The sequence below is a fragment of the Astatotilapia calliptera genome, chromosome 17 (genome assembly GCF_964374335.1).
Source record: "Astatotilapia calliptera chromosome 17, fAstCal68.1, whole genome shotgun sequence".
Classification (NCBI taxonomy): domain Eukaryota; kingdom Metazoa; phylum Chordata; class Actinopteri; order Cichliformes; family Cichlidae; genus Astatotilapia; species Astatotilapia calliptera.
In genome coordinates, this window is record NC_137438.1 from 38,912,497 (window position 1) to 38,939,935 (window position 27,439).

The window sequence follows — 27,439 nt, forward strand, 5'->3', positions numbered from 1 at the left end:
TATGTGATTACCTATTAAAGCGTTGTGTTGATAGCTGGAGTATATATGGTCTTTGAGACTGCGGTGCCACTGCTGCCCCCTGTTGTTAACACCTGGAGCTGCAGCTGGTAAACGCTGTCGGCCTGAAGACCATAGACGGTCACCGACCTCTGAGACTGCGGAGGAAGAAGAGAGTTCACAAAAAACTAAAGTAAAAGTATAAATAGGATTGAAAGTAAAATGAAGAGGCCAAACCTATTTTTTCTTTCTTTTTAAATGGTAACAATTCCCCTTAGCTTTCACCTCCAGGTTCATCCCTTTAAGGTGCTGCTTACTAAGCCGTATCAACCTATCTATCACAAAGTGGGTCATTATATATATACATATACACATATATATATACACACATATATATATATGTGTGTATATATACACGTATATATATATATACACACATATATATATATGTGTGTATATATACACGTATATATATATGTGTGTATATATACACGTATATATATATACACACATATATATATATGTGTGTATATATACACGTATATATATACATATATATATATATATATATATATATATATATATATATATATATATATATATATATAGATATATATATATACACACACATATATATATATATATATGTGTGTATATACATATATATATATATATATATATATATATATACCCATACTGGCCACCAATAGCAGCTGGATAGCGTAGTGGTTAAACTACACGCCTTTGGAACAGAGGATCGCAAGTTCGATTCCTGCCTGGGGCGTCTGTATCCAGTAAGGGTCCTAAGGCTAGACCCCCTATGCTAAGCAAGCCTACCGCAGACATGAGCGAGACAGATAAATATGAAGGCATGCCGGCTCGGACGTCGCCCGGATCAACAAGGTCCGCGTCAGGTGTTGAGGAACCAGGGCACCCTGACGAAAAGTGGGCTACTGGAACAAGAAGGCATCGGTGGGCAAGGGACGAAAATAGGGCGTTGTTGGAATGCTACTACGCAAGTAACCCCGGCGGAAGGGGCTACATGAATAGGATGAGGGACCTATGGATTCTTCGATACCCAACATCCACAATGACGGCGAAACAACTAGTAGCTCAGTGTTCCAACATTCGAAAGAAGGGACTGCTCTCACAGCTAGAGATTGACGAGGTACAACACAAATGCTACGGCAAGGAGGAGTCAGGACGCCAGGTCAGGGGGGAGATATCATCACCCCCACCCGAGATTGGGTACATAGCCCCAAGTGCGATAGGAGAAGGATCGTTGAGTGCGAGAGGAACTGACCTGAAAAATAGGATCAGGGCCAAGCTTGAAACCTGGATCCCCCGTAGCCGGTTACCAAGATTACGTGAAGTACCCTCAGAAGGTCTGCTAGATGATGTTAATGCAGCACTACGGGCAATACCTACAACCACGATTACCGACACTAACAAGCTGATCTACAATACGGCAGCAGTGATCAGTGAGATGCTTGGCTACAAGTTGAACAGCCACAAGGGGCAGTACCCTCCATGGAGAAGGAGGCTAGAGGGCAAGATCAAAGTAGCACGGAGGGAGGTTAGCCAACTAACGGAGTTGCAGAAAGATGCGACAAAGAAGGTGCCTAAGAAATACAGCAAGCTGTCCATACCTGAGGCCTTGGAAACTGCCAAGCAAAGACTCACAGCCTTGGCCAGCCGCTTGAGGAGGTACACCAGAGAGATAGAAGGCAGGAGAATAAACCAGCTGTTCTCCACAGAACCAGCAAAGGTGTACTCTCAGTGGCAAGGGAACAATAAGAGAACAGCACCACCAAGGCTGGAGACGGAGCAATACTGGAAGAGCATATGGGAGAAGGATGCAACCCATAACGGCAATGCTCAGTGGCTAGTGGATCTGAGGGCAGACCACAGCGACCTCCCTGAACAGGGTCCAGTAACCATCACAGTGGCAGATATCCAAGAAAGGGTCTCCAGTATGAAGAGTTGGACAGACATGGTTCACGCCTACTGGCTGAAGAAGCTGACTGCACTCCACGAGCGTCTGGCAGCACAAATGAACCAGCTGCTAGTTAACGAGAGACACCCGGAATGGCTAACTGAAGGCCGGACGGTCCTGATCCCCAAGGACCCCAAGAAGGGACCGGTCCCCTCCAACTACCGACCAATAACCTGCCTCAGTACTACATGGAAGCTCCTGTCAGGCATCATATCGGCTAAGATGAACAGGCACATGGGTCAATACATGAGCGGGACACAGAAAGGAATTGGCAAGAATACCAGAGGCGCAAAACACCAGCTACTGGTAGACAGAACAATCAGCCGAGACTGCAAGACCAGACTGACCAACCTGTGCACTGCCTGGATTGATTACAAGAAGGCCTATGACTCAATGCCCCACAGCTGGATACTGGAATGCCTAGAATTGTACAAGATCAATGGGACCCTAAGAGCCTTCATCAGGAACTCAATGGGGATGTGGCGTACAACACTAGAGGCCAACTCCAAGCCCATAGCACAAGTTACCATCAAGTGCGGGATCTACCAAGGAGATGCTCTGTCCCCACTGCTGTTCTGCATAGGCCTGAACCCCCTCAGTGAGATCATTAACAAGACTGGCTACGGATACCGACTACGGAACGGAGCAGTTGTCAGCCACCTCCTGTACATGGATGACATCAAGCTGTATGCCAAGAGTGAACGAGACATCGATTCACTGATCCACACTACCAGGCTATACAGCAATGACATTGGAATGTCGTTCGGACTGGAGAAGTGTAGTCGGATGGTAACAAAGAGAGGGAAGGTAGTCAGAACTGAGGGGATTGAACTACCAGAAGGCAACATTGCAGACATAGAGGACAGTTACAAGTACCTGGGGATCCCGCAGGCAAATGGGAACCATGAAGAGGCCGCTAGAAAGGCTGCAACCACCAAGTACCTGCAGAGGGTCAGGCAAGTCCTGAGGAGTCAGCTGAATGGTAAGAACAAGATCCGGGCCATCAACACATACGCCCTGCCCGTGATCAGGTACCCTGCTGGGGTAATAGGCTGGGCAAAGGAGGAGATAGAAGCCACTGACATCAAGACAAGAAAGCTCCTTACCATGCATGGAGGGTTTCACCCCAAGTCCAGCACCCTGAGGCTGTACGCTAAGCGGAAGGAAGGGGGCCGGGGACTGGTGAGTGTCAGCACCACAGTCCAGGATGAGACAAGGAACATCCAAGAATACATTGGGAAGATGGCCCCAACTGACCGAGTGCTCAGTGAATACCTCAGGCAGCAGAAACCCAAGAAAGAGGAGGGAGACGAGGAACCATCATGGAAGGACAGGCCCCTGCACGGTATGTACCACCGGCAGATAGAGGAGGTGGCTGATATCCAGAAATCCTACCAGTGGCTGGACAAAGCTGGACTGAAAGACAGCACAGAGGCACTAATCATGGCAGCACAAGAACAAGCTCTGAGTACAAGATCCATAGAGGCTGGGGTCTATCACACCAGGCAAGACCCCAGGTGCAGGCTGTGTAAAGATGCCCCAGAGACAATCCAGCACATAACAGCAGGGTGGAAGATGCTAGCAGGCAAGGCATACATGGAACGCCATAACCAAGTGGCCGGCATAGTGTACAGGAACATCTGTGCCGAGTATAACCTAGAAGTCCCGAGGTCAAAATGGGAGATGCCCCCAAGGGTGGTGGAGAATGACCGAGCTAAGATCCTGTGGGACTTCCAGATACAGACGGACAAAATGGTGGTGGCTAACCAACCGGACATAGTGGTGGTAGACAAACAGAAGAAGACGGCCGTAGTGATCGATGTAGCGGTTCCCAATGACAGCAATATCAGGAAGAAGGAACACGAGAAGCTGGAGAAATACCAAGGGCTCAGAGAAGAGCTCGAGAGGATGTGGAGGGTGAAGGTAACGGTGGTCCCCGTGGTAATCGGAGCACTAGGTGCGGTGACTCCCAAGCTAGGCGAGTGGCTCCAGCAGATCCCGGGAACAACATCGGAGATCTCTGTCCAGAAGAGCGCAGTCCTGGGAACAGCTAAGATACTGCGCAGGACCCTCAAGCTCCCAGGCCTCTGGTAGAGGACCCGAGCTTGAAGGATAAACCGCCCGCAGGGGCGTGCTGGGTGTTATATATATATATATATACGTGTATATATATATATATATATATATATATATATATATACGTGTATATATATATATGTGTGTGGGTGTGTATATATATATATATATATATATATATACACACATATACACACACACACACACACACACACACACATATATATATATGTGTGTGTGTGTGTGTGTGTGTGTGTGTGTGTGTGTGTATATGTGTGTATATATATATATATATATATATATATAAACGTTGGTAAGCACTGTAGTTTTAAGCACAGGATATTTCAACAGAGGTAAATTAAACATTTGTTGGGGACTACTTTCAATTCAATTCAATTTCAATTCAATTTCTTTATTGTCCCACAAGGGGAAATTAGTTTAGCAGCAGGATATAAATAAACAGAACAATACTATAAAATAATTATGACAATAATAGTGATAGAAAGTCCTAGGACAGTTATTTGCCATTGAGGAGACAAGATGCAGTGGGGATAAAAGAGACCTGGAGTCTTTTAGGCTTCCTCACAGGTACTCTAAAACGGCGGCCGGAAGGCAACAACTCAAACTCACCGTGAAGTGGATGGTTCACACAATTAATAATAGAATGAGCCTTTCTAAGCACATTTCTATTGTAAATGGACAAAAGTCCATCTTGCCAGCGCCCTGAAATTTTGCTAGCAGTTTTTACCAGAAGTCCCAACCGATTCTTATTGTTCACCGTCAGGTTACCAAACCAGGCAACGATACAAAAAGACATCACAGATTCGATAAAACTAAGACAACATCTCAGATGAGACATTAAAAGATCTCATTTTCCTTAAAAAGAACAGTCTTTGTTGAACTTTTTTAGTAGTGGCATCAGCATGAGATTCAAGCATTTGTGTGATGTTCTAGCAGCACAACTAAAAAAATAGTAAACTACAATCAGCGATGTGTGTCATTGATGGGTTTTTAATAGTAAGCTCTGAGGTCTGGTAATGTTTATTATATTTTTTATTGAGTGATTATTTTTTTGTTCATTTCATCTTTGACTCCCTGAAGCTTAATTCTCTAAAAGACAAAGGCAAAAAAGAAACAGGACGTGAAACTCCTTTTTGACTCACACAAACACACAAACACACCGTCTCTAGTCATTTTAGCTGTGACGATCTACGCTTTCGCTTTGTCTCACCGGTGCGATAGTCTGTGTCTGGGAGATGAGCGTGTCTTCCAGTCCATCGGCTTTCCCCGCAACCTCTGACTGAAGCGTCCAGGTAAACTGGAAACCCTCGACAGCTGTCGGGTGAAGCGCGTGCTGGGACAATCTCCAACGAAAGGTGGCGAGCAGAGTACCGTTGACCTGTTGGAAGTCTGCGGTCAGTCGTTCTGGACGCAGTACTACCTTTCTGCCTGACAGGAGGCGCTCTGATGCAAAGGAAAGCCAAAACATTATCTGAATGATTTAAAACCAGGTTAAATTAAGGAGTTTGATTCAACTACTTAAATGCAAAAAAGGCTGTTTAGCAAAACTACTTGAATGTTGTGGTTTTTCAGTGCTTGTATTCAAACTGATCATCAAAAAGGTATTTAAAAAAAGGATTAGTGAACACCACGAATACATCTGTAAATAGTTACCCCTACTCTCAGTGTTGCACAGCAAACTTTTGCCTCCTCTGACCCTGACAGAGGAGCAAGTCGGGGTTGTAAGCCAGGCAACAGCCTCTGACCGTGGGTCAGCTTTCAGCGCCACAGCAACCCGGTACTTACAGGCAAACAGCAAACCTGTGATGGTGTGATGAGTGCCCTGGAGAGAGGGGAAATTAAGCCAAGTTAAGGATAAAAAAGGAAATGTTTATAGTTAAAGTTTAAACTGACACACATTTTAGCCCTATTCTTGTCTCCACACGTGTCTCATAAGCAGCTTGTAATATAAAAAGTGTATCGAGTATTTCTTAGAGACAGAAACTACACACACAGACTGAACTGTACTGCACCATAGAAATGTACTTATTTGTGTTATGGTGATGAAATGTGATGTCTAATCCGTGCACACACACATAGTTGCAGTTACAGAATAACAACACATCTTTACAGTGTTACAAACGCACAGATCAGCCCCCACCCGTGTGCGTATACCTGCACCGTAGTTGTTCTCTCCATGCTTGTCACATTAGTGCTGCAGGTATGCGGTCGCCACCTCAAAATGTACGGGCCAGCGTGTCTCTGTCTCACTGTTAGCGAAAAGACCAAAGAGATACGTTTACTTTTTGTGTAAAAATGAATGATATAGGAAAGTCAATGCTTCTTTTGTCAACTTTTTTAACTTGTTATCAGCTTGATTTGAAGAACTAACTGCTGTTTCATCTGTGACTTCAACATTTCAGTGAGTGGAATCGAGTGCAAAAACCAAAATCATGCATTTGAAATTGATTAAGCCTTAAAAGTCAGGGGCGGGAAGGCTCGGCTTACGCTAATTCGAGTTACTATAGTGGACCTGTGGGATTATCTATCACATAATAAAGCTTCGAGCCGACTGACTTATTCAAGTTGAGTGTTTTTATATTCTTACCAGGAGTTTGTTCAGTTGTTTAGTGTTTCTAGACCCACTCACCATGCTGAGGCCACTTCCAGAACACCTTCACCTGGAGCTGGTTGTTATGGTAATGAGGGGCGGCGACCTCCAGCCGCAGCTTTTCAAGGGCAACGGGGCTCAGAGGGGTTTCGGGGTGAGGGAGAGAGGAGGAAACCGGGAGGTCAGAGGAAGAAGGAGAGAAAGAAGAGATCGAAAGAGAAGAGGGAAGGGAGGATGAAGAGGAAGAGGAAGAAGAGGGGAGCTCATTGGAGAAATCGTCGCCTTTGGTCGAGTCTGGTCGAGAGGACGGAGAAAGAGACGGAGGAAAAGAACTCAGCGTAAAACTTTACTTTTGTGTGTCTCTGTGGATTACATATTGACCATGTGCATGTTTTGTGTATACAGACCTGTTACACAGCACATGGAACCTATACTGTGGCAGAAATATCATAAACTGGTAATGAGACTGCAGCTGGTAGCTAGCGGAAACACTCCTTGGCTTTATCTGGCCTAACTGACCCTCATTAGCGATGAGCAAACAGCTAATACGCAGAGACTATGTAAAAATATTAATACTCCCAAATTATGAATGGCAGCATGTTCCATATAAAGTTGTATGTGGTTTGGTAATAGAGCTGCAGCTGGCTATAATCCTCTGCTGAGCTGACCCGATAGGTCACCTATAAATACCTCTGTTGCCTGGAAGACCATTAACATCACCAACTTTCCACTGTACTCTGTGTTTCAACAGCGCAGCTGTATGTAGACAGAATATGTCGAGAGTCAGCAAACGAAGCAGCCCTGAACTTACAGGAAAATCATTAACTCAATAACGTATGGCTCTGCTAACAAACAGCTTCTGTAGACTGTGCTGCATAAGCAGTATTTGCTAATTTCATGACAAGCTAGCAATGACATATTCAAAATAAGTAACTAATAATTGCTGGCTTTCTTGCTGAATCGCAACAACACTAAAGTTTAAACTTGGCCAGGAAGGCTGCATTTATTTAGCACCTCTTATATTTGCAATGTTTATTTCCACATGACAAAAACTCTCCAAAATCCACTGAAGGCTCGATGGTAATCATCCAAACTGTTGATAGAGATGGCTTGGATTTATGGTAAACCATGTAATGCAAATGCACAAACATTTACACCTAGAAATAATTACTGAAAATGAACTACAGCTGTGAGAAGCAGTGGTGCTGCCATGCACTCTCACACACTCAAGTCCCACCACAAAAAAAGCACATTTATACTTGACTGAAATTCAATGAATGCTTCAGACGTTTTGGGAAATATGCTTTCTTGCTGACAGTTGGAGGCTCCAGGATGGCGCTTGCACATAACCCCACCCCGCTGTGCAATTTTACTCTTTTTGCATTGAAGAAATATACTTGGCATTTTAACTGTAAAGTCAAATCACCTGGCCCCACAGGACAGCTGTTTGCTTTCATTACCTGCATGAGGGATGGTAGTGAAGACAAGCTGCGCTCTAGGACTCTTCAGTCTCTTCTGACCCCAGTAGGCCACAGTCTGGACAGAGAGCAAGTAGGAAGTCGCAGGCGGTAGACCGTGCAGCCACACTTCACACTGCGCCTAAAAGACAGGAATAGAAAGAATGATTATAGAGATGGAATTTGTCTTTTTTTTGCACGTGTAGTCCAACACATTAGCAATTTATCAGTCTGTACTGATGCAGATTTACTAGCTAAATCTGGACAGGGATCACGTAAAGAGTGACAAAAACACTAATGATACGTCTGCTGCAGACGAGGTCCATGAAAACCTGCTAACTTTGATACGTCGTCAGCATCATCGCCATAGAAACCCCAGTTGTCTCCATCGTCCCTCCGCAGGACTGACAGTCCAGGCCTGTTCTGCATTAGCCTGCTGTTTGACTGACAGCTCGTTAACAGGCTCTCAGTCAATCAGGTCTGTTTGTCTGCGTGGACTGGTACTAGTCACAACAAAGAGATGATCGCATGATAAATCTGTGTGTGTGTGTGCTTCCTGCACACAAAGTGGGGTAAAAGGATTTCCATTACCTTCGAGATAGACAAAACATATGCCTTGTACAGCTGTGTGTGTGTGTGTCTACGTGTGTCGTTTGTGTAGCGGATAGAGCGAGAGACGTTTGGGATAATGTCAGTCGACATTACATGTAAGAAAGCAATGAACTATATATTTAAAAGCACTGATACAGCAGAGGTTTTTTTCACATTCGAGTGCTTCCTCTGAATTCCCCACTTTACCACGAGGCTTAAATGCTAGCTTTCTCCACTCCTGCAGAAATTCCTGATTGACAGGATATGTGTTTTATCCCAATCCTGGGAATACAACATATTGTGCTCGCAGACTGCTTTCTGTGATATGAAAAGTTTCACACAACATAGCTATGTTAGCTATGTTGTTCTGGGTATTACCTACCTGTTGTGATTCTGATTTGTGTGTATGTGTGTGTGTTTGTAGATGCAGCTGCAAGTAGGAAACACTAGTTAGGGGGGGCTCATTTAAATTCCAGACCTCCCAGCCAAGCAGAACAGAGGACCAGACTACAGATAAATGGCTCCACCAGGATCAGTCTGGGATCGCCATCACTATTTAGCATAGCTACGTCCATATGAGTGTGCCGCACTTTGATGTTTATGCTTGAGCTTTTTGTCTGAAGTAAATGTTAACATCGTACTTCAAAAAGAGCATCTAAAGCTGAAGAGTCTCGTACAAGTACTTTGATTGTGTTTACCATTTGGAGGAAAAAATGTTCAGTCAGTGCACAGGCTACCATACCTGTTACGTCAAAGCTGTAATATCTGTGTTATTTACTGTGATTATGGGTATTTTGGTACTGCTGACTGGACTTAACTGCATCATAAGCGTATTTCATCATCATCATCATCATCATCATCATCATTCCTATAATCAGGATAAGAAAATCCTCCCCTTTAAGTATTACGGCTGCATTAAATATAATTTAAACAGTACATTTTAAAAAATCTTTCACAAGTTAGAAGTCACTGAATTAAGCAACAAAACAGCAATGTGTTACTTTGTAAACTGACTTCATATCCCATCATTCTTTGCATTTCATTCTTGCACCACATGAGTACAGATCGTTTTTAGCATCTATACATTGGAGCTTTATCAATTTTGGTGGAAACGTTTCACAAACATATTTAACAAAGATAAAGAAGAGCATGTTTTTTTTAATGGCTCATTATTTGAATCCACATCTTGAATTAAGATGCACACTGTGTCATTTGAAGGATGATTCAAAGTCCTGTTAATGTTTGTAACGCTACACCTCAGACATGCGGAGTACATAATGGGTTTTTATGAGTTGTCAAAGTTTGCTACTCCAGCACAGTAGCTGAATCAAATCCTGTTTAAGTTTAAGTGTTTAAGATTTTACTGCACAGGCCTGTAAAACCACCATAGCAATCACAACGAGGACCGTGTGTGTGTGTGTGTTTACGTGTTTACATATTATTGTGGGGACCAAATAAACAACGTTTACTACACTTGTGGGGACCAACAGTCCTTATGGGGACAAAATCCTGGTCCCCACAAGTTTGAAGGCATTTTTAAGCTAAGACTTTACTGATCCCACGGCGGGGAAATTTGTGCATTACCTCACCTGAGGTAGAGACTCACAATGCGGTTTTAGTGAAAGGGTTACAATTAGGTTATGGATAGGTTTAGGGTAAGGGTTAGGGTTAGGCATTCATTTTTGGGTTGGACAAGGGGCTAGGGAAAGCATTATATCAATTAGATGTCCCCACAAATATATGAAAACCTGTGTGTGTGTGTGTGTGTGTGTGTGTGTGTGTGTGTGTGTGTGTGTGTGTGTGTGTGTGTGTGTGTGTGTGTGTGTGTGTGTGTGTAAGGTGCGTGTCTTTACAGGCATAATAAAACCTCTCGTGTGCAGCTACACCGCTTGTGTATTCAGGGTATGTGGTGTTATTGTGCGCTGTTATACTTCACAGGAAATATATAATATATGTCCTACATCTTATTCCTATTCAATTCAATTTTATTTATATAGCACCAAATCACAACAACAGTTGCCTCAAGGCGCTTTATACTGTAAGGTAGATCCTACAATAATACATACAGAGAAAAACCCAGCAATCATATGACCCTCTATGAGCAAGCACTTTGGCGACAGTGGGAAGGAAAAACTCCCTTTTAGCAGGAAGAAACCTCCGGCAGCACCAGGCTCAGGGAGGGGCGGGGCCATCTGCTGCCACTGGTTAATGACACTGTACTGAAAGGTGGTTGCTCACATGATACACAATAAATAGGAGTTTGAGGTAGTGAAAATAGAATATTGATCTTATTAACTGATTTTACAATTTTCTTACTTACAAAGCCAACTTTGCAGAAAAGAAAGTCCCATCCATCTGTTATTGCAGATGAATGAAATGCAGCCATTTGTTTATGCATAACTGTCTTAAGGTCCCGTCACCGAACTTCAATAAGGTCTAGACTTTGACTAAGCCATTGCAACACTCCACTCTTTTTTTTCAGCAAATCTATCGTGGCCAATATGGTGTCACTGTCTTGTTCCATGACCCACTTTAGGCCAAGTTTTAGCTGTCAGGCAAATCTGACTTGAGAATATTTTTGTGTACAGAGGAGTTCATGGTCAACTTAATGACTGTGAGGGGCCCAAGTCCTGTGGCTGCACAACAAGCCTAAATCGTCACCCCTCCACCAACCTGCTTGACAGTTGGTATGAGGCGTTTGTGCCCACATGCTGTGTTCGGTTTTTGCTAAAAATGGTGCAATGTATTGCAGACAAACTTTTCCATTTTTGTCTTGTCTGTCCAAACGGCATCGTTCCTGAAGTCTTGGGATTTGTTCCGATGCAATTTTGCAAACCTAAGCTTGCAGCCTTTTCCTGATAGCACTTCCAAACAAGCTACACATGTTCAGTCTTTTTCTAATTGCATTGCCATGAACTTTAACATTTAACATGTTAACTTAGACGTGTATAGTCTGACATGTAGGGTTTGTAGTTCCTGTGAACACTGCACACTCTGACCTTGGAGTGATTTTGCTGGGACGTAAGTGTCTATTCATGGGAACACTGGCAGCTATCTTGAATGTTTTTGTCTTGTGAATAATCTTTCTCACTGTAGAGAAATGGACTTTCAATTGTTTGGAAATGACCTTATAGCCCTTGTTCCAACCATCACTTCTCTAAGATCATGGCTTTTCTTTCCTCTTTGGCATTGTGTTAACACACACCTGAATGCTCCAAACCAACAGACTTCTGCTTTCACAGAGGTGCTCACTCATGCTGATGATTAGTTAATCAAGCGTATTTTATTAGCATCTCTGGCTCTCTTCCACAGTGTGCCTTTGTCCTGTCTTCCCCCCCCCTCACCCCAACAGGTCGTGGCAGATTGCTGCCCCTCCCTGCTGGAGGTTTCTTCCTGTTAAAAGGGAGTTTTTCCTTCCCACTGTCACCAAAAAGCTTGGTCACAGGGGTTTAAAATGGTAAATTGCCTGTATTTGTATAGCGCTTTACTCAGTCCCTATGGACCCCAAAGCACTTTACACTACATTCACACATTCACACACTGGTGATGGCAGCTACATTGTAGCCACAGCCACCCTGGGGCGCACTGACAGAGGCGAGGCTGCCGGACACTGGCGCCACCGGGCCCTCTGACCTCCACCAGTAGGCAACAGGGGAAGTGTCTTGCCCAAGCACACAACGACCAAGACTGTCGGAGCCGGGGATCGAACCGGCAATCTTCTGATTACAAGACGAACTGCCAACTCTTGAGCCACGATGGCCCACGATTTAATCTAATTGTTGGTGTTTTCTCTGTTTTCTTTGTATAACTGTAGGGTCTTTACCTTACAATATAAAGGCAACTGTTGTTGTGATTTGCCAGTGTATAAATAAAAATAAAAATGAGTTCAACTGAATTGAATAGCAGCACCTGAGTGCTCTCAGTTTCTGTTAAGACAGTAAGTACCTACATACTGCTGAGGTTGGATTTACCTTATTATGAAATGTGAAACGTTATATTTGAAAGAGTGCACTTTCTTTTTCACCTTTTTCAGAGCCTTAAGAAAACAGATATATCTTGAAACATCATGAAAATTGAAACTGAAACGTTTCAACGTCCACTTACTATATGTTTATGTTCTTGAAATATTCTAAGCAAAGAAACAAGATAAATGACCACATTTTTTATTTGGTATAATTAAGCTTGTAGAAAGTTGACTTACCCCCTGAGTCACTCTGCTGTTGCTCTCCTTCCTACCCTGTGCTGGTGTGCGTGACTGTGCAGGTCGTGCGTGCGTGTTACTGGCTACTGTATGCGTGTGCGCTTGCAGCGTGTGTTTGTGTTTTTGTGCTGCGTGCGTATGGCGAGACATCCAGGTGATTCGGTAGTTGTGCACAGGGAGGTCTCCTTCCTTGGGGGGCTCCCAGCGTAATAAGACCGCCACTGTGACGCCACTCTCCATCGACCTTAGGAGGCAAAATTTATGCAACGTTACGGCGTAAGTGTAAACAGTCCCATTAAGGAAGAAGCAAAAAGTGCAGCGCTTCCCTAACAGTGAAAATGATTCTCTGCTTGTTTGTCAGCTGCTTTCAGCATCGGGTTTACAATCTCTATCTAATCTCTATTTACTCCCTGTATGTATAGACGAGGCTCAGACACTTTATATCATGCTGAACAGAAGCTACAATTTAAGTCATCACCTCTGTTATTAAATGTTATTGGAATATCGCTGTTGATCCAAGCCATGGTCTGAACTTTAAATGACCTTGTTTTGCAGAATGAAAAATAGAGAAGACACCGAAGGATGTAATTGAACAAGGGCAAACTGTAATTTCAGCTCATATACACAATCACACAACAGAAGACGTGTTTTATAGGGCTGACCACAGTTTATGACTGATTTCCCAGCTGCAATGGTAAATAGATGTATTTTAAAGATTATATATAAAATGATGCATCTGATAATCCTTCACTGACATAGCTTTTTAGATACCTTTCTGTGAACTGGGACGCTGACTGTGTCCTATTCAGTGTCTGGTTGCTCACTCTGACATTCGTGGGCGGTTCTGGGAGCGAAGGGTCTGCATAGAGACACAGAAAGAAAAACATATAGTTAGGCAATGTTGCAGTTCTTTTTTCTTTCACTTCACTTGACCCCTGACCTCTGCTGAAGTCGCTGGGGTCCCAGTGAAGACAAGGCCATCACCCTTCTCCAGTTCTCTCTGTCCTCCACAGCTCTCTGGGACTCTGCCTGTCCACTCTTGGATGTTGTCCTCCCATCTCTTTCTCTGCCTACCTTGTCAGCTCTCTCCTGGTGTGTGTAAGAGAGGGTGGGTGAGAGCAGATAATCCAGGGGGAGTTCAGCTGTAGGACCAAACCAGCTGCCTGTGTTTCCATTCATGAGAACGGCGCCTGTGGGCTTGTCATCCAGTCGTTTGATGACTCAAACAATGTTAGTGGTCCCCCCAGCCAATCACAGCAGATGGCCCCGCCCCTCCCTGAGCCTGGTTCTGCCGGAGGTTTCTTCCCGTTAAAAGGGAGTTTTTCCTTCCCACTGTCGCCAAAGTGCTGCTCATAGGGTTTTTTTCTGTAGGGGTTTTGCTGAAGCCTGCCTGTTCTTCAGCAACAATAGACTGCTATGGACACAACACCTTGGTTAACACTGTCACTGACTTAACATGTTACTATTTAAGTAGAATTACATAAAATAATGTCAGATTACTCAAAGGACCTTTTGTTTTCTTAACCAAAATCCTTTAGCTCTTATTAAAAAGACATTAGTTTATTTAAAGATTCCCATAGGACACCTTAAAAAAATTCTATATTTGTTCATGTATTTCTTTTTTACAACTATTAATTGTCTAAAAAAAAATCATAAAATTTAATTTTTTTTCTTCTGATTAAAACCCCAGAATCTATAAATTTTTTTCATTTTTCTATATTAACTGTTAAAGTTTAACTAATGCACACAATCTATCTCTTGCTTCGTTTCACTCACAGCCCTTGAAGTTTTATGTTTCCAGACATCAAATTTGGACAGTGGAACATCCAAAAAGACAAACTGTGATTTTTATTTAACACCAAATTAATGTTAAAAAAGGTAACATTGCACATTGTGTTTTCTCTTTGGCAAAAAAAGGAAAAATAGCACAGTACAAGCTAAAGGCTTAATTTTTGTTGCTGGGTGTTAAAACCTGTTAATTTCTTTGTGTAATTTGTGTCTAAAGTTGACACTTTTGCAATTTAAATTCTGCCAAACTTTTGATATCAACAAAAGGGAAGAGGAGAGGAGTGAGTCCTTTGCAACAAAGACCTTTTACCAGCTTGACTTTCTTTTTCTCGGGGCTAAAAGCACATTTCCTCTTGGTTTGATTCAAGTCTACAGAGCCAATTAGATTTAAAGCATCAAAGGTGGGTGATACTGGAGAAACCTAACGTCCTTTTCAGTAGCTGCCACAACACAGACCAAAGGCCATCACTGCTGGTAACCGTATGAGTCTTTCAACAGTGACTCTGTATCTCATTAGAGCCCAAAATCCCTGATCCTGTATTTGATTAAAACTACAAAATGCATCTGATTAGAACTACATCCCCCATGGCAGGCCTCCCACAGCCCCAGGCTGTGCTTGGCTGACCTAAATGCAAAGATCAAAGTTGGGGCAAAACACTGGAAACTCCATGACCAGGACTGCTTGTGTGTATGCATACGTGGTGTTTTGTGTTACATCTCAGTGCCAGCAGTAATTGCCAGATGAGAATCAAAACATGTTCTTCTCTGAGGGCTTTTCCCATCACTCTCAATGAACTAATGTTTTATGTCATAAAGTGAAGACACCAAGATTACTTTTCTGATCCAAATATCCCTTCGTGATTACTACTGGCAGGTCCCACGTAACACCAACATTTTAACAAGATGTAAAGCGGTTTCCAAGTTTCACTCTGGTTAGCGTCAGGTCACCGTGCAGAAAGCACAACCCTCTTAACATCTGCCAGCTTCCGGATTTGTGACCCCTGACCTCCAACCTCTGACTAATCAGACTAATGAGGTAGAAACAAGACTCTGGCTGCCATCTGATGGTATTTGAAATGTTCAAGTGTGGCTCTAACCTTTAACCCTGGTTCTCAAAATACACTCACAAACACACACCGTGTCACAGAAGAAGAACTCAACATTTCGACACTGAGCTATTGCCTCTTGCTTGCACAGATATGGATTTTGAAGACTGATCACCCTTATTTAATTACTTTTTCTGTAGGAAACAGCCTGTTAGGTTTGCTTTGCATTAATACCATGTCTGTAAACTACACCATGTGATGGTGACTTAGAGGAGTAACTTCTTAAAGCCAGTTAACTTAGCAGAGCATAAATCTAGCTTGAAAAGCTAACCTGGTTCTGTCTGATTTACCAAAAAAAAAAAAACAATTAGCACCTCTGAAGGTCATTTCATACAAAAGTAAGCCATCTACAGAGAATTCAGGAAGCTACTTATCCCAGCAAATAGTCCCAAATATAACGCCCTCATAAAACACTAAGCAGTACGCTAAGCCTGTTTAGCTGGCTGCCAGCAGCAGAGTTCAGCTGGTGTTAAGCTTCTGCAACACCTTTGCAAAGAGGGTGTTCTGGGTCGTAGAGGGGCCGACCTCACAAATCTCAGCACCAGTCGATCCTGTTGGAAAGTTTCCTCTCCTTTTCGGTTTCAGAGTGCGGACAATTTGAGCAGAGTGCAGGAAATAAAATCGTTTTTAACTTAACATTATTGGGCATCTTATTATCGACCCGTCTGCATTTGATGAAATCCACATTCTCTCGCATTTATTGCACACGCTCAGCGATTCGCTCGTCGTGTCCACAAAGCGATACGTGAACTTGCCTTTTATCACAGTTCTACCTGCAAATATCTTCTGTAAAGCCCAGCTACAACCCCGCTTACAAACCCTGCACTCTGCTTGCCACGGCACAGGTTGAAATGTTTATAAAAATTTCGTCTGAGAGGTGGAAAATGCTATCTCACACTGCTCTTCATAATCTCCCTTAAGTGTTCAACTGATAAAGAACCTTTTTCCACAGCTCCGTCCAACCTGAAGTCATTATTCACATTCAAACATGCTCTAGCCAATCCTGGCAGTGAATTCATATCACTAGCCAATCCTGGCAAAATACCAGTATGACCTAAGTCTGCTAAGCATTACAGCTAATACCTCCTACAGTGTGTGCGTTCGTGTGTGTGTGTGCGCTTGTCTTACTCTCACTTTCACCCAGTCTCTCAGACCTACATCAGGGACTTCACTCTGGCATCAAACCAACGGAGCGAGTCCTTACGCTTTGTGTAAATGCGTGCATGTGTGCACACTTGTGTACATTTCGGTTTCCTGCTTGTGTTTTATAGACTGCCTGACAGTTTTTTACCTTATCCATCAACTCTGCGTGAACGACAGAAAGAGCACAGAAAGGGAGAGGAAGGAAAACATCCTGACTTTCTGACTCCTCCTGCGGGATGTGTAATATCTCTCATAAAATGACAAAAAATGAGTGCAAGGATCTGTGTTTTGCTCAGTGTCTCATGACAGAATATCAAAATTCACCGCTAGCTTATGGCAACATGCAGAGGCATCATCACTCACTTTGAGACGCTCATAAAAAACGAAGAATGTGTGCTTACCTTTACTGGAGATGTAGTGTTTGCTGGGCGTGGTGAAACCTCTGCTGCCGTGGCTGTTGATGGCTGCCACTCTAAACTGGTACCAACGCTGAGGTCTCAGATCTGACAGAATCGCATCTTCAGAGAGTGTCTAAACACACAAACGCATGGCACAATACGCAGGCTAGGTTTTTATATTTTAAGACATACAGGGCAGTGCTTACACCTCACCAGGAAGATATCAGATTGGCTCCAAAATCATTCTGCAGCATAACAACAGACCAAGAAATACATCAAGAGGCATGAGGACTATATGAGTTCTGCAAGTGACGATATGATCCCCACAGAGCTCTGATCCCCAACATCATGGAGTCAGACAGGCAAACATACAGAGGGGATCATTTTCAGAGGAAAAACAGTCAAGGCTAATATTGATTGATCTTTTTCTTTACTCCTAGTGTCTGTGCGAGTTAGAGGAATCATTTAAAACTATTTTTTAAAACACTCACTATTACAGACCTTTAAATCTTGAAAAATAGGCTTTTGTTTAAAAAAGAGAATATTCACTGAACTAGTTTAACACTCATAAGTTTTAAAAAGAGCGGTGGGTCTCTTGCAACTGCATGCATGGGCAGCTGGGCCCTGTAATATGAATTCAGCATACCCCGGGTATCCTCCTGTTATCTGGGTTCTCGCACTCTAACACTGGCAATCAGGATAATCAGCTGCTTTGTCTGCAGCTGTGTGAGGTATCTTTGACCCCAGCGATAACGCCGATGTTACCTGGATAAGATAAATTCCCGTGTTGGCCTTTGGTTAGCTTTGGTTAACCCCTGACAGACTGATGTTGTTCTTCTCATTTATATGAATTAAGGTGGGCTAATTAAATGACACGACACAAACTGCATCCTCCTAAACACCTCTCTAATACGATTCTAATCAAAAGCAGAAAATGACTTCTTTCAGGAAGGATTTTTGAGTGTTCAGCTGCAAAAACAAAGTTGTACATCCTGTCAGATGATGTCAGATAAACACTGTCAGGCTGGAATTCCTCTGATAGTGTTGAAATGAAACGGTTTATCCAAACTATGGTTAAAATCCTTAAAGATTAATTTGTTTTGTCTCCTTGACAGTGCAAATGTGACTGCTGCGGCTCAAATCTACTCATCCACAGTCGCACACACACACACACAGACACACACACGCGCACACACACACAAAGACACGAGCTGCCATCTATTTAAGTCCATAATGAGCATTCAGTCATTCAGAGTCAGCCGGTGGAATGACTGTGGCTGCCTGTGGTTCCTTTTTAAGCTCTGCTTATTTACCTAACCTCACACACACACACACACACACACACACACACACACACACACACACACACACACACACAGCGTTTACCCTGGCAGAATGGGAGACTGACTGGGGTGGAGAGGTTTAGACAGCAAGGCAGCAGACTGATGAGGTGGAAACTAAGTCTAACATCCATCTCCATAGCTGAGAAGTTTCATCATTCAAGGCAAATTGAGAGTTATGAGGTAAAGATATGTTACAAACTTTGTGGGGCGGCTCCACTTTTAAAGGCACAGGGAGCCAGTTTCACAGCCGAATGACTCTACAACTGTCCCAAATAATCATCAATAATCATCACATCATGTAACAACCCCCAATAACAGACACAAACATAAGGCTATTATTAGGACAAGTCCCCTCCTTAGTCTATGATAAGTTTACTTCTTAATTGTTATGTAAATATCAGTTTTTCTCACTACTTAATTAGCACATGGAAAGTGACTATTAACCATTTACCATGGCTACAGTAGCCCATGGAGAGGCGTGGTCTTCACTGGGGTGAATGCCGATGTTCCAGCGGGACTGGAGTATGTAAACGACGGGCTCCACGCTGACATTGAACTTCGACACCCACATCACCTTCACACGACCCTCCGAGTCCTCCAAAAAGCTAATGTCTCTTCGAGGCTTCAGAGGGACACCTGCGAGGACAGACCAGGTTACAAGCTAGTTGTTACATATCAGTATAACTCACTTGACTAGTAACATACTGACATTACAATTAGATGACACAGAAACATTTGGACAGTTATGGGAGTTCCCGGGACGACTTAGACACACACTATGATGCATTTTGCCTTATTAAGTCTAATAACTGGGGTCTAATTACTCATTTACAGTCTATCTATCAAAACCACTTGATAGGACGATCAGTAACAGCTACCACATTATGCTTCACACAAACTCCAAAAGTTGCCTTTACCTTTGTACAGATTGGCTGGGGCTTGGCAAGTATGTCCACAGCTATTGGAGCAGCACTTCCTGGGGGAGGGGCAGTGCTGGTCTGACGAGCAGCTCTCCACGCAGGCCGCGGCAAATCCTGTGGCTCGCTGAGGCGGAGGGCAGTCTCCCTGACGAGACGACCTTAACGAGGCCAGAAACTCCCTGCTTGTCACACACTCTGTCTGCTTCTGAGAGTAAAGCACGGTGGGTGTAATTATTATTACAGTTGACACATCACAGAAATAACACACAGTGTATAGGAACACACACGAGGCCACAAAAACACACAGTAAGGGTGAAAGCGCTTCCTGTGGTATACTCCTACTGTCTGTTTAAAGGCTGGTCCAAAAAGCTACATGTGTGTGCTTGTGCATGCGTGTGCATGCGTGTGCATGCGTGTGCGTACATGTGCGCATTTCTCTGTTTGTGCAGACAGCTGTAGATCAGGAAAATGTAAACACAAGCTTTCACTAATAGCTCTGAATTACCCTGTGTTCATAACCAGCGAGCCAATCAGCCATCCCGCGAGTAACACGCTTCAGCTATTGTGATGAAAAACTAATCTCTCAGAAAGCCACAGAAACCGGCTTTACAAATAAACAGGCCACACACACTCACACAAAATGCACATAAAACTGTTGCACAGTGTCCTATGTATACTAGAAGTGCACAAAGCTTTATAAAAACACACACAAACGCTCATTTATTGCACAAGGTCAAAACAGCTTTGTGGTGCCAACAAAAGCGTGCGTCTGCAAAGAACGACAATGCCACCGAGGCTGCCGAGACTTGCACAAGAGCACAAAAACGCCACGCACTGTTTCCGTCTTACCTCGCAAGACTTTGGAGATGCCACCTTCCTGGTTTCCCACAGTTCTTTGCATGGCTGAAGGCACTACACATAACCCAACACAAAGGAAGAAAACAGAAAAAAACAAAAAATTAATAAAATAAGAAAATATGCACGAGGCACATTTCAGCATTTTAGCACATTCATGTAGATTCCTGCTCAGCACAAAAGCTGGAGGCTCCATCCAAATCGAACCTGCTAACACCTGTAAAGATTCAAATTAAACATCTGTAATGTTTCCGTGATGCAGGGTTTATGTATTTGGACCATTTGATTCTGGTTTATTTAATATTCTAAAGTTCAGCTGACGTTCCTGGTTTTGGTTCTTATTGTTGTGTCTCTGCATTGTGTAGTATTTGTATATTCTGATCTTGGTTTTGTCATCCAGCCTTTATGTTTCTTTTTCCGCCTCCCCCGTGTTCCACGTTTCATGTTTAGTCACTCTTGTCTTCGTATCTGTTTATCTCTTATCCCCTCGTGTTTTGTGTCTCCTAGTCCTCGTGTCAAGTTTGCATGTCTCCATCTTGTTGTTAGTTTCATAGTCTCTAACTCGTGCGTCAATCTGATTAGTGTCAGCTGTGTTCCCACCTGTGACCCGTTCCCGTTCGTTATCCTTTGTGTGTATATGTAGTCTCAATCAAAAGTTTAAAATGGCAAAAAATGCATCGTTTTGCATGGTTGGATCTTAACAAGGTTCCAAGTAGAGCTTCAATATGCAACAAGAAGAAAGGGGAAGGGCGTCTACTGTCTGGAACTGTTGTCCATTTCTGTAAACTTCCCTTGCCATCCATCCCCAAAGGTTCTCAATTGGATTTATATCAGGGGAACATGCAGGATGGTCCAAAAGAGTGATGTTACTCTCCTGGAAGAAGTGCCTTGTCCTTTATGGCGATATTTACTGTAGTGTTGTCCTGTTGAATAACCCAGTCGTTACCACAAAGATGAGGGCCCTCAGTCATGAGGGATGCTCTTTGCAACATCTGGACACAGCCAGCTGCCGTTTGAAGCCCCTGCACCTCCTGAAGCTCCGTTGTTCCACTGAAGGAAAAAGCACCCCAGATCATTATGGCGCCCCCTCCACTGTGGAGCGTAGAAAACATCTCAGGTGGGATCTGCTTGTCATGCTGGTAACGTTGGAAACCATCAGGACCATCAAGGTTACATTTGTTCTCGTTAGAGAATAAAACTTTCTTCCACCTTTCAGTGTCCCATGCTTGGTGCTCGCTTGCAAAGTCCAAATGGTCAGTTCTGTGGCGTTCAAGGAGACGAGGCCTTTGAAGACATTTTTGTGTTTTTGAAGCCCTTCAGTCTCAGATGCGTCTGATGGTTATGGGGCTGCAGTAGGCACCAGAAACGGCCTTAATTTGGGTCGAGGATCGTCCAGTGTCTTGACGGACAGCCGATTGGATGCTTCGGCTCAGTGCTGGTGACATTTTTTGCATCTTCCACTTGAGTTTTTGTTCCATAACCCTCAGGATCATTTAAGAAATTCCAAATGACCATCTTACGGCGTCCCACCTCAGCAGCGATGGCGTGCTGTGAGAGATCCTGCTCATGCAGTTCAACAACCCGATCACGTTTAAAAAAGGGAAAGTTTTTGCCTTTGCCATCATGAAAGTGTGACTACTTGACAGAAAAGGACAATGAATCCACAGATTCACCTTTTAAAGGCAAGTGGTCCTAAACTGTTGATCAGCTGTAGATCAGCCTGTTTCAGTTTAACAGTTGTTTTTAATAAATTGCTCAAAAACATGTTTTGTCTCACTCCCATTTCTTCTTGCTGCATGTTGAAGCTCGACTTGGAACCTTGTTAAGATCCAACCATGCAAAATAGGATTTTCTGACATATTTCAATTGTTCTTAAACATCAGATCGGGACTGTATTGTCACTCCCTTATTGTAAGTAGTGGTTCCGACTGTTTGGTTTCCCTCTCTGTCAGTGAGTCAGTTTATTTTGTTTTGTGACGTTATGTTGTTGTTTTTGTTGCCTGTTTTTTCAGCATTGACGCTGTGATTTTTAGTTCAGTTCTGCGTTGCTGAGTCCTACGTTTTGGGTCCATAACACTGCCTGCCACACACCTACACCTGCAGATATGACAACATCTGCTGTAATTCATGCACAATCCATTACCGACTCTTTCTGGCACAGAGGAGTGTCTTTTTCGTTCCTGAGCTCCAGAACGACTCACAGAGCAGCAAATTGTTGCTCAAACTCACTGAGAGATGGTTAATGAGCATTAGACGTGTTGGCAATCTCACTTCATTACCTACACCATGCTAGCTGTTTCCAGCCTCCCTGCACATCCAGCCTGACCTGCTAGAGTGTAACCTCTCCTCTACGCCAGAGGAGAATGAGCACATTTCCCAAGCTATTCCTTGAAAATGGCTGAGGACTAAAGAAATATTAGCAAGACAAATAATAAATAACAAAGTGTCAGATGGTTTTAAGATTTGTAGAAGCAGATCTCAGTGTCCATGACTGTAAAGAAACACACGCTCCAGAAGCACGCACTCATCTGGTTTGCCACCTCAGTGAACTGGTGAATGATGGCTCTTACCAAATTAAAACCAGACAACGTATAAAAACTGCGGTTTCACCCTCACCCCCCCTCAGTCTCTCTTTTCTCTCTGTCTGTCTGTCTCCTTCAACTCCCCGGCGTGCCTGGCTTCAATCACTCCTCCGGTTTATTCCAACTCACTGATTCCAGAAGGAGAAACAGAATTAATGAAATGGCATCAGAAGTTTATCTTTGCACAAATTAATGGCTACCCCTGGATGAAAATGTCTTCTGTACAAAGCTTGTCTAGACTGGGTTTATTTTTAACTTGACTCATCTGTCGAGTGATGCTCGTGGATGTGAAAAAAAAGACGAAAGTGTCAATTTAAGAAAGAACAAATTCGAAGCTTCGACTTGATGGTTGGATCTTCAAAATCTCCTTTTATTAATCATATCTGCAGCGTTACAAAACCTGGAGCTCAAATGCTTCATATGAGTCAGTGAGCACATGTGTGCATTGGTTTCCTGTCTTTAAGTCATTAACCTCTTCCTGCTAATGTCACATATCACAGAAGAATACTGATCAGGGATGCAACGACAATTAGTCAACAATTGGAGTTTTCATTAACTGGCTAATAATCAGGTAAAGTGACTAATTAAAAAAGATAACCGCCAGTTTCAGCCTTCAGCTAAGTTATGTTAATATTTTCATTTTTGTAAATTATTGTAATTATTATAAAATTTGTAACCCTGCAACATTCGGCCTTTTTTTTCTTCTTTCGCTGAAATATTGGATTTTCTTCACTCGACTAACACGAGTAAATGTAAATGGCTGACGGCTTCGCGCAGGCAGAGGGAGTCTGTGTACGGAAGCTGCGACGTGCTTTTATGGGGAGCGAATAAATGTGATAAATTGCTCTTTTAAGAGAGTTGGTTGTGAGTTGATGCACACAATTTGTCTATCTGTCACCTCTGTGTGGTTTTACATGGGGAATCAAGAGATGCAGTTGTTTTGACCTGAGATCTTGGAATGGGAGGAAACATGTTACACAGACCGACCTCTCAATTTATCAACACTGTGGCAAAAATCTCATTTTTTCTACTTGTTCTGTTTGGGTTTGCATTCAGAACAGCTCACTGAATTGTGATGTGATGGTCGGTTCTCTTTACACTAAAACGTGTTCGAACACTTCAGTCATTATTCGAAGAAGCAAACCTCAAACCTCAGCAGCCACCTCGAAGCTTTTGTCTGCAAAGAAAATCTAAGGCAAGAAGAATTACTCATTAGTTATTTCATCGGTGATTTTTCTCCTTTGCTAGTTAATGATGTACTCCAGAAAGGGTGAGGAGACACTAAAATAACACACACACACACACACACACACACACACAAATGTAACTAGATCCTTAAGTTTGATGTGTTTCTTCACAGAGCTCCCAGGGGTCTCTTCACTCAACCATGTGCTGCTCTGAGCTTATGGTTGTCAAAATCTCCCCAAACACACACACACACACACACACACACACACACACACTCCAGCACCACTTCCAAACCCAGCCCACCCCCTCCTTGCTGCCGCTGATCAGTAACAGAAATATCAAATTTTTCATTCCCCTTCTCCCATTTATTACTCGCTCCTGTTTTTCTCTCCCTTTCTAAGCCACTTATTTTATAATCCTTTCTGTTCTTTTGTTCTTTCCATCCATTGTCTTCACATTATCGCTCTTTTTTTCTCCCACATGACCTCTGCTCCAATCTCTGTGCCATTATTCCTCTCCCCTCTCGTTCATCCTCCAACTTATCCTCTTCTCCTGCAATAAATATCACTGTAGTCGAGTGTAGAAGGTTGATTCGGTCTGGAGCACAGCGGCTCTATACTGTAGTGGTTTACACATTCATTTTACCAGCAAGACCTTCCAGTTTGGTCCCAGGAGAAGAAATCAATTTGGGGTTGCATCAGGAAGGCGTCTGCCAAATCAAACACGCAGAGCTACCTGCTGTCGTGACCGCTCATGAATAAATACACAGTTAAATCCTACATGTAATGTTGTGCCATGCACATCTGCCACAAAACTGAGAACACAAATGTAGCAAGAGTGCAGCCAGTAAAATAATCATAGCAGGATAACTTGCTACTCCAGTAGAGCTATATATCATTTGAAAGCATGTTGGGCATGCCTGCAAAACAGAGTTTGGGATGTTAACCGCAGTTGTTGTTCACTAGTCAAAAAGGCAATAAGAACTCGGGCTTAGGAACCGAAAACCATGGAGCTAAGCACACGTCCATGACACTCACACTGGGCTCCATGTTATCCACCATGGTGGCAGATGTTGCTGGCAAAGATGCTGCTGATGTGGATCTGCAGTGGTGAAAGTGCAGAGCTCAACAGATGGTTTTTAGGGCCGTCTTAAATACTCCAACCCATGTCTTTTATCATATTCTAACATTTTTTTCCAGTGTTATAGATAACAGCACGGTGGCACAACGTTAGCACAAGAAAGTTCCAGGTTTGAGTCCACCAGCTGGCTGTGGCCTTTCTCTGTGGAGTTATACTCTCTCTGGGTACTCCAGTTTACACCCACGGCCCAGAGACATGTGGTTAATGGGTTCAGGTTAATTGGTGATTTTAAACTGGCTGTTATTGATATTGTTCTGTACTATTAAACAGTCTCTTCCACTTGTTGAATTCCGATGTTTTCAGTCACACAGGTGTGTAAAATCAACCAGCTACCCAGGCACTCTGCCTAACATTTGTGAAGGAATGGGTCACTTTAAAAAGATCCCCAAATAATAAGATGCATGAAATTTCTTCCCTCCTAGATATTTAATGTTTAGTTCAAGTGATTTTATTGCGAGCGTTTAGGAAGCACAATCACACAGCTGGTAGCTCTGCGTGTTTGATTTGGCAGATGTTTACTGATGAAACCCAAACTGTGTCTCCTCTCAGGACTGAACCGGTAGTCTGCTGCTTGTGAGATGGATGTATAAACCAGGAGGTACACGGTGCATAAAAGCAGCAAACCCTTTGCATACTCAGTGACTGCACTGATCAAATGTCCTGTGGGATTAAAGCCAACACAAAAAGTGTGCCTCTGGAGTTTAATGGCTGACCAGCTCCTGTAAGTGTAATGTGCAGGTGGCCCAGTGCTTTTGTCCATATAGTGTAGCTTAGATACACACAGACTGCCACACTGTGTGGAGGGATTAGGGCTCAAATGCAGGGCGCAGGAAGAAGACTTACTTAAGCGAGCCAATGTATTGAGGCTAACGCAGGAGTTAAAAGGTTAACTAAGTCCAAGAGACAGACAGACAAGCCAGGACCAACTATCTGTCTACCTATCCATCTAAATACACACACACACACAAATACACAGGGGGCTGATGGGAGGATGACGCATAGAATGCAGGTGAAAGTGATTAACACAGGTGTATGGAAGCTCGTTTCCGTCACAAAAAAAGTAACTCGAAGTTTTGAGAAAAGTAACTCAAAGTTTCAAGTTAGCGCTGCCAATCGGTAATCTACATGAATGACGTCATTTCCTTGTTACCCGGAAGCTGAAGCCATCAGCTACAAATGCTACAGCTAAGCTACCAGTTTTACAGCCAGTCATGAATGTACAAATTGTATTTTCAGTATTTTCAGTGTGGCTTCACAAATGATGAAATCCTTGTGTTATTAGCTAAATCACAGCAAACGTACTCTCAAAAGCGCCAATTTGTTGCGATCCGGTTTTGAGTGCTCGTTCCTCTCCGCCATATCCTTCCAGGTAACAAGACAATGACCTCATTCACGTAGATTACTGATTGGCAGAGCTAACTCGAAATTTCGAGTTACTTTTCTCAAAATTTCGAGCTAACAAGTTGAAATTTCAAGAAAATAACTCAAAATGTCGAGTTAAGGATACTTTTTTTGTTTTTTGTGGCAGAAACGGGCTTCCATACAGGTGAGACCAACCAGGGAGACAGGAAGTAAAATTGACACAGGATATGAAATGAACATGAAACACAGAGATAAGAAGCATCACATCAGACATGACAACAGGGACAATAAAATCGGTACTAACAGAAAAACAAGAGGAAGCTAAAAGTGCAAAGAAGGAGTGAAAAGTAAAAAAAAGACTTGAACCAAAACACATTACTAGAAGATCTGCAACACGAAAGATAAATCAAGACTCAAATCCATGACATAAGATCCACAACGAAGATCCGAAGCTAAAAAAATCCCACAATTAAATCCATGTATGAAAACCAGGCACAGGACTCAGAGACTAATGGACCGAAGCTGGAAACGTGTGGCATGAAGGAGCTACACACCTTACACACTCAAATATTCCTTAAATGTAATAAATCACTGAAACATGCATCCACTGTATTTGTATAAGAGGAGCTGGAAGGCAAAGGGACACTGTAGGACTTGAAGGCCACATGATGAGTTACGTGTGAGA

General features: G+C 43.1%; 1 protein-coding gene across 3 annotated transcripts in view; it reads right to left on the bottom strand.

Annotated features, from left to right (window-relative positions):
• Positions 1-27,439, bottom strand: part of anos1b (anosmin 1b) — a 53,481-nt gene that overhangs the window by 1,024 nt on the left and 25,018 nt on the right. The window contains exons 3-14 of one of the 3 annotated variants that reach the window (XM_026147818.2): positions 20,477-20,539; positions 19,625-19,832; positions 19,159-19,343; positions 17,368-17,497; positions 13,701-13,788; positions 12,930-13,173; positions 8,141-8,279; positions 6,720-6,974; positions 6,245-6,339; positions 5,750-5,912; positions 5,301-5,533; positions 12-155 (exon numbers count right to left, since the gene is read on the bottom strand). In XM_026147818.2, coding sequence (XP_026003603.2) covers positions 15-155; positions 5,301-5,533; positions 5,750-5,912; positions 6,245-6,339; positions 6,720-6,974; positions 8,141-8,279; positions 12,930-13,173; positions 13,701-13,788; positions 17,368-17,497; positions 19,159-19,343; positions 19,625-19,832; positions 20,477-20,539 — 1,944 coding nt within the window. In that variant the 3' untranslated portion in view covers positions 12-14. Of the gene's footprint in view, positions 1-11; positions 156-5,300; positions 5,534-5,743; positions 5,913-6,244; positions 6,340-6,719; positions 6,975-8,140; positions 8,280-12,929; positions 13,174-13,700; positions 13,789-17,367; positions 17,498-19,158; positions 19,344-19,624; positions 19,833-20,476; positions 20,540-27,439 lie in introns of all 3 variants that reach the window. The other 2 variants (XM_026147817.2, XM_080291246.1) reach the window with 2 other exon arrangements.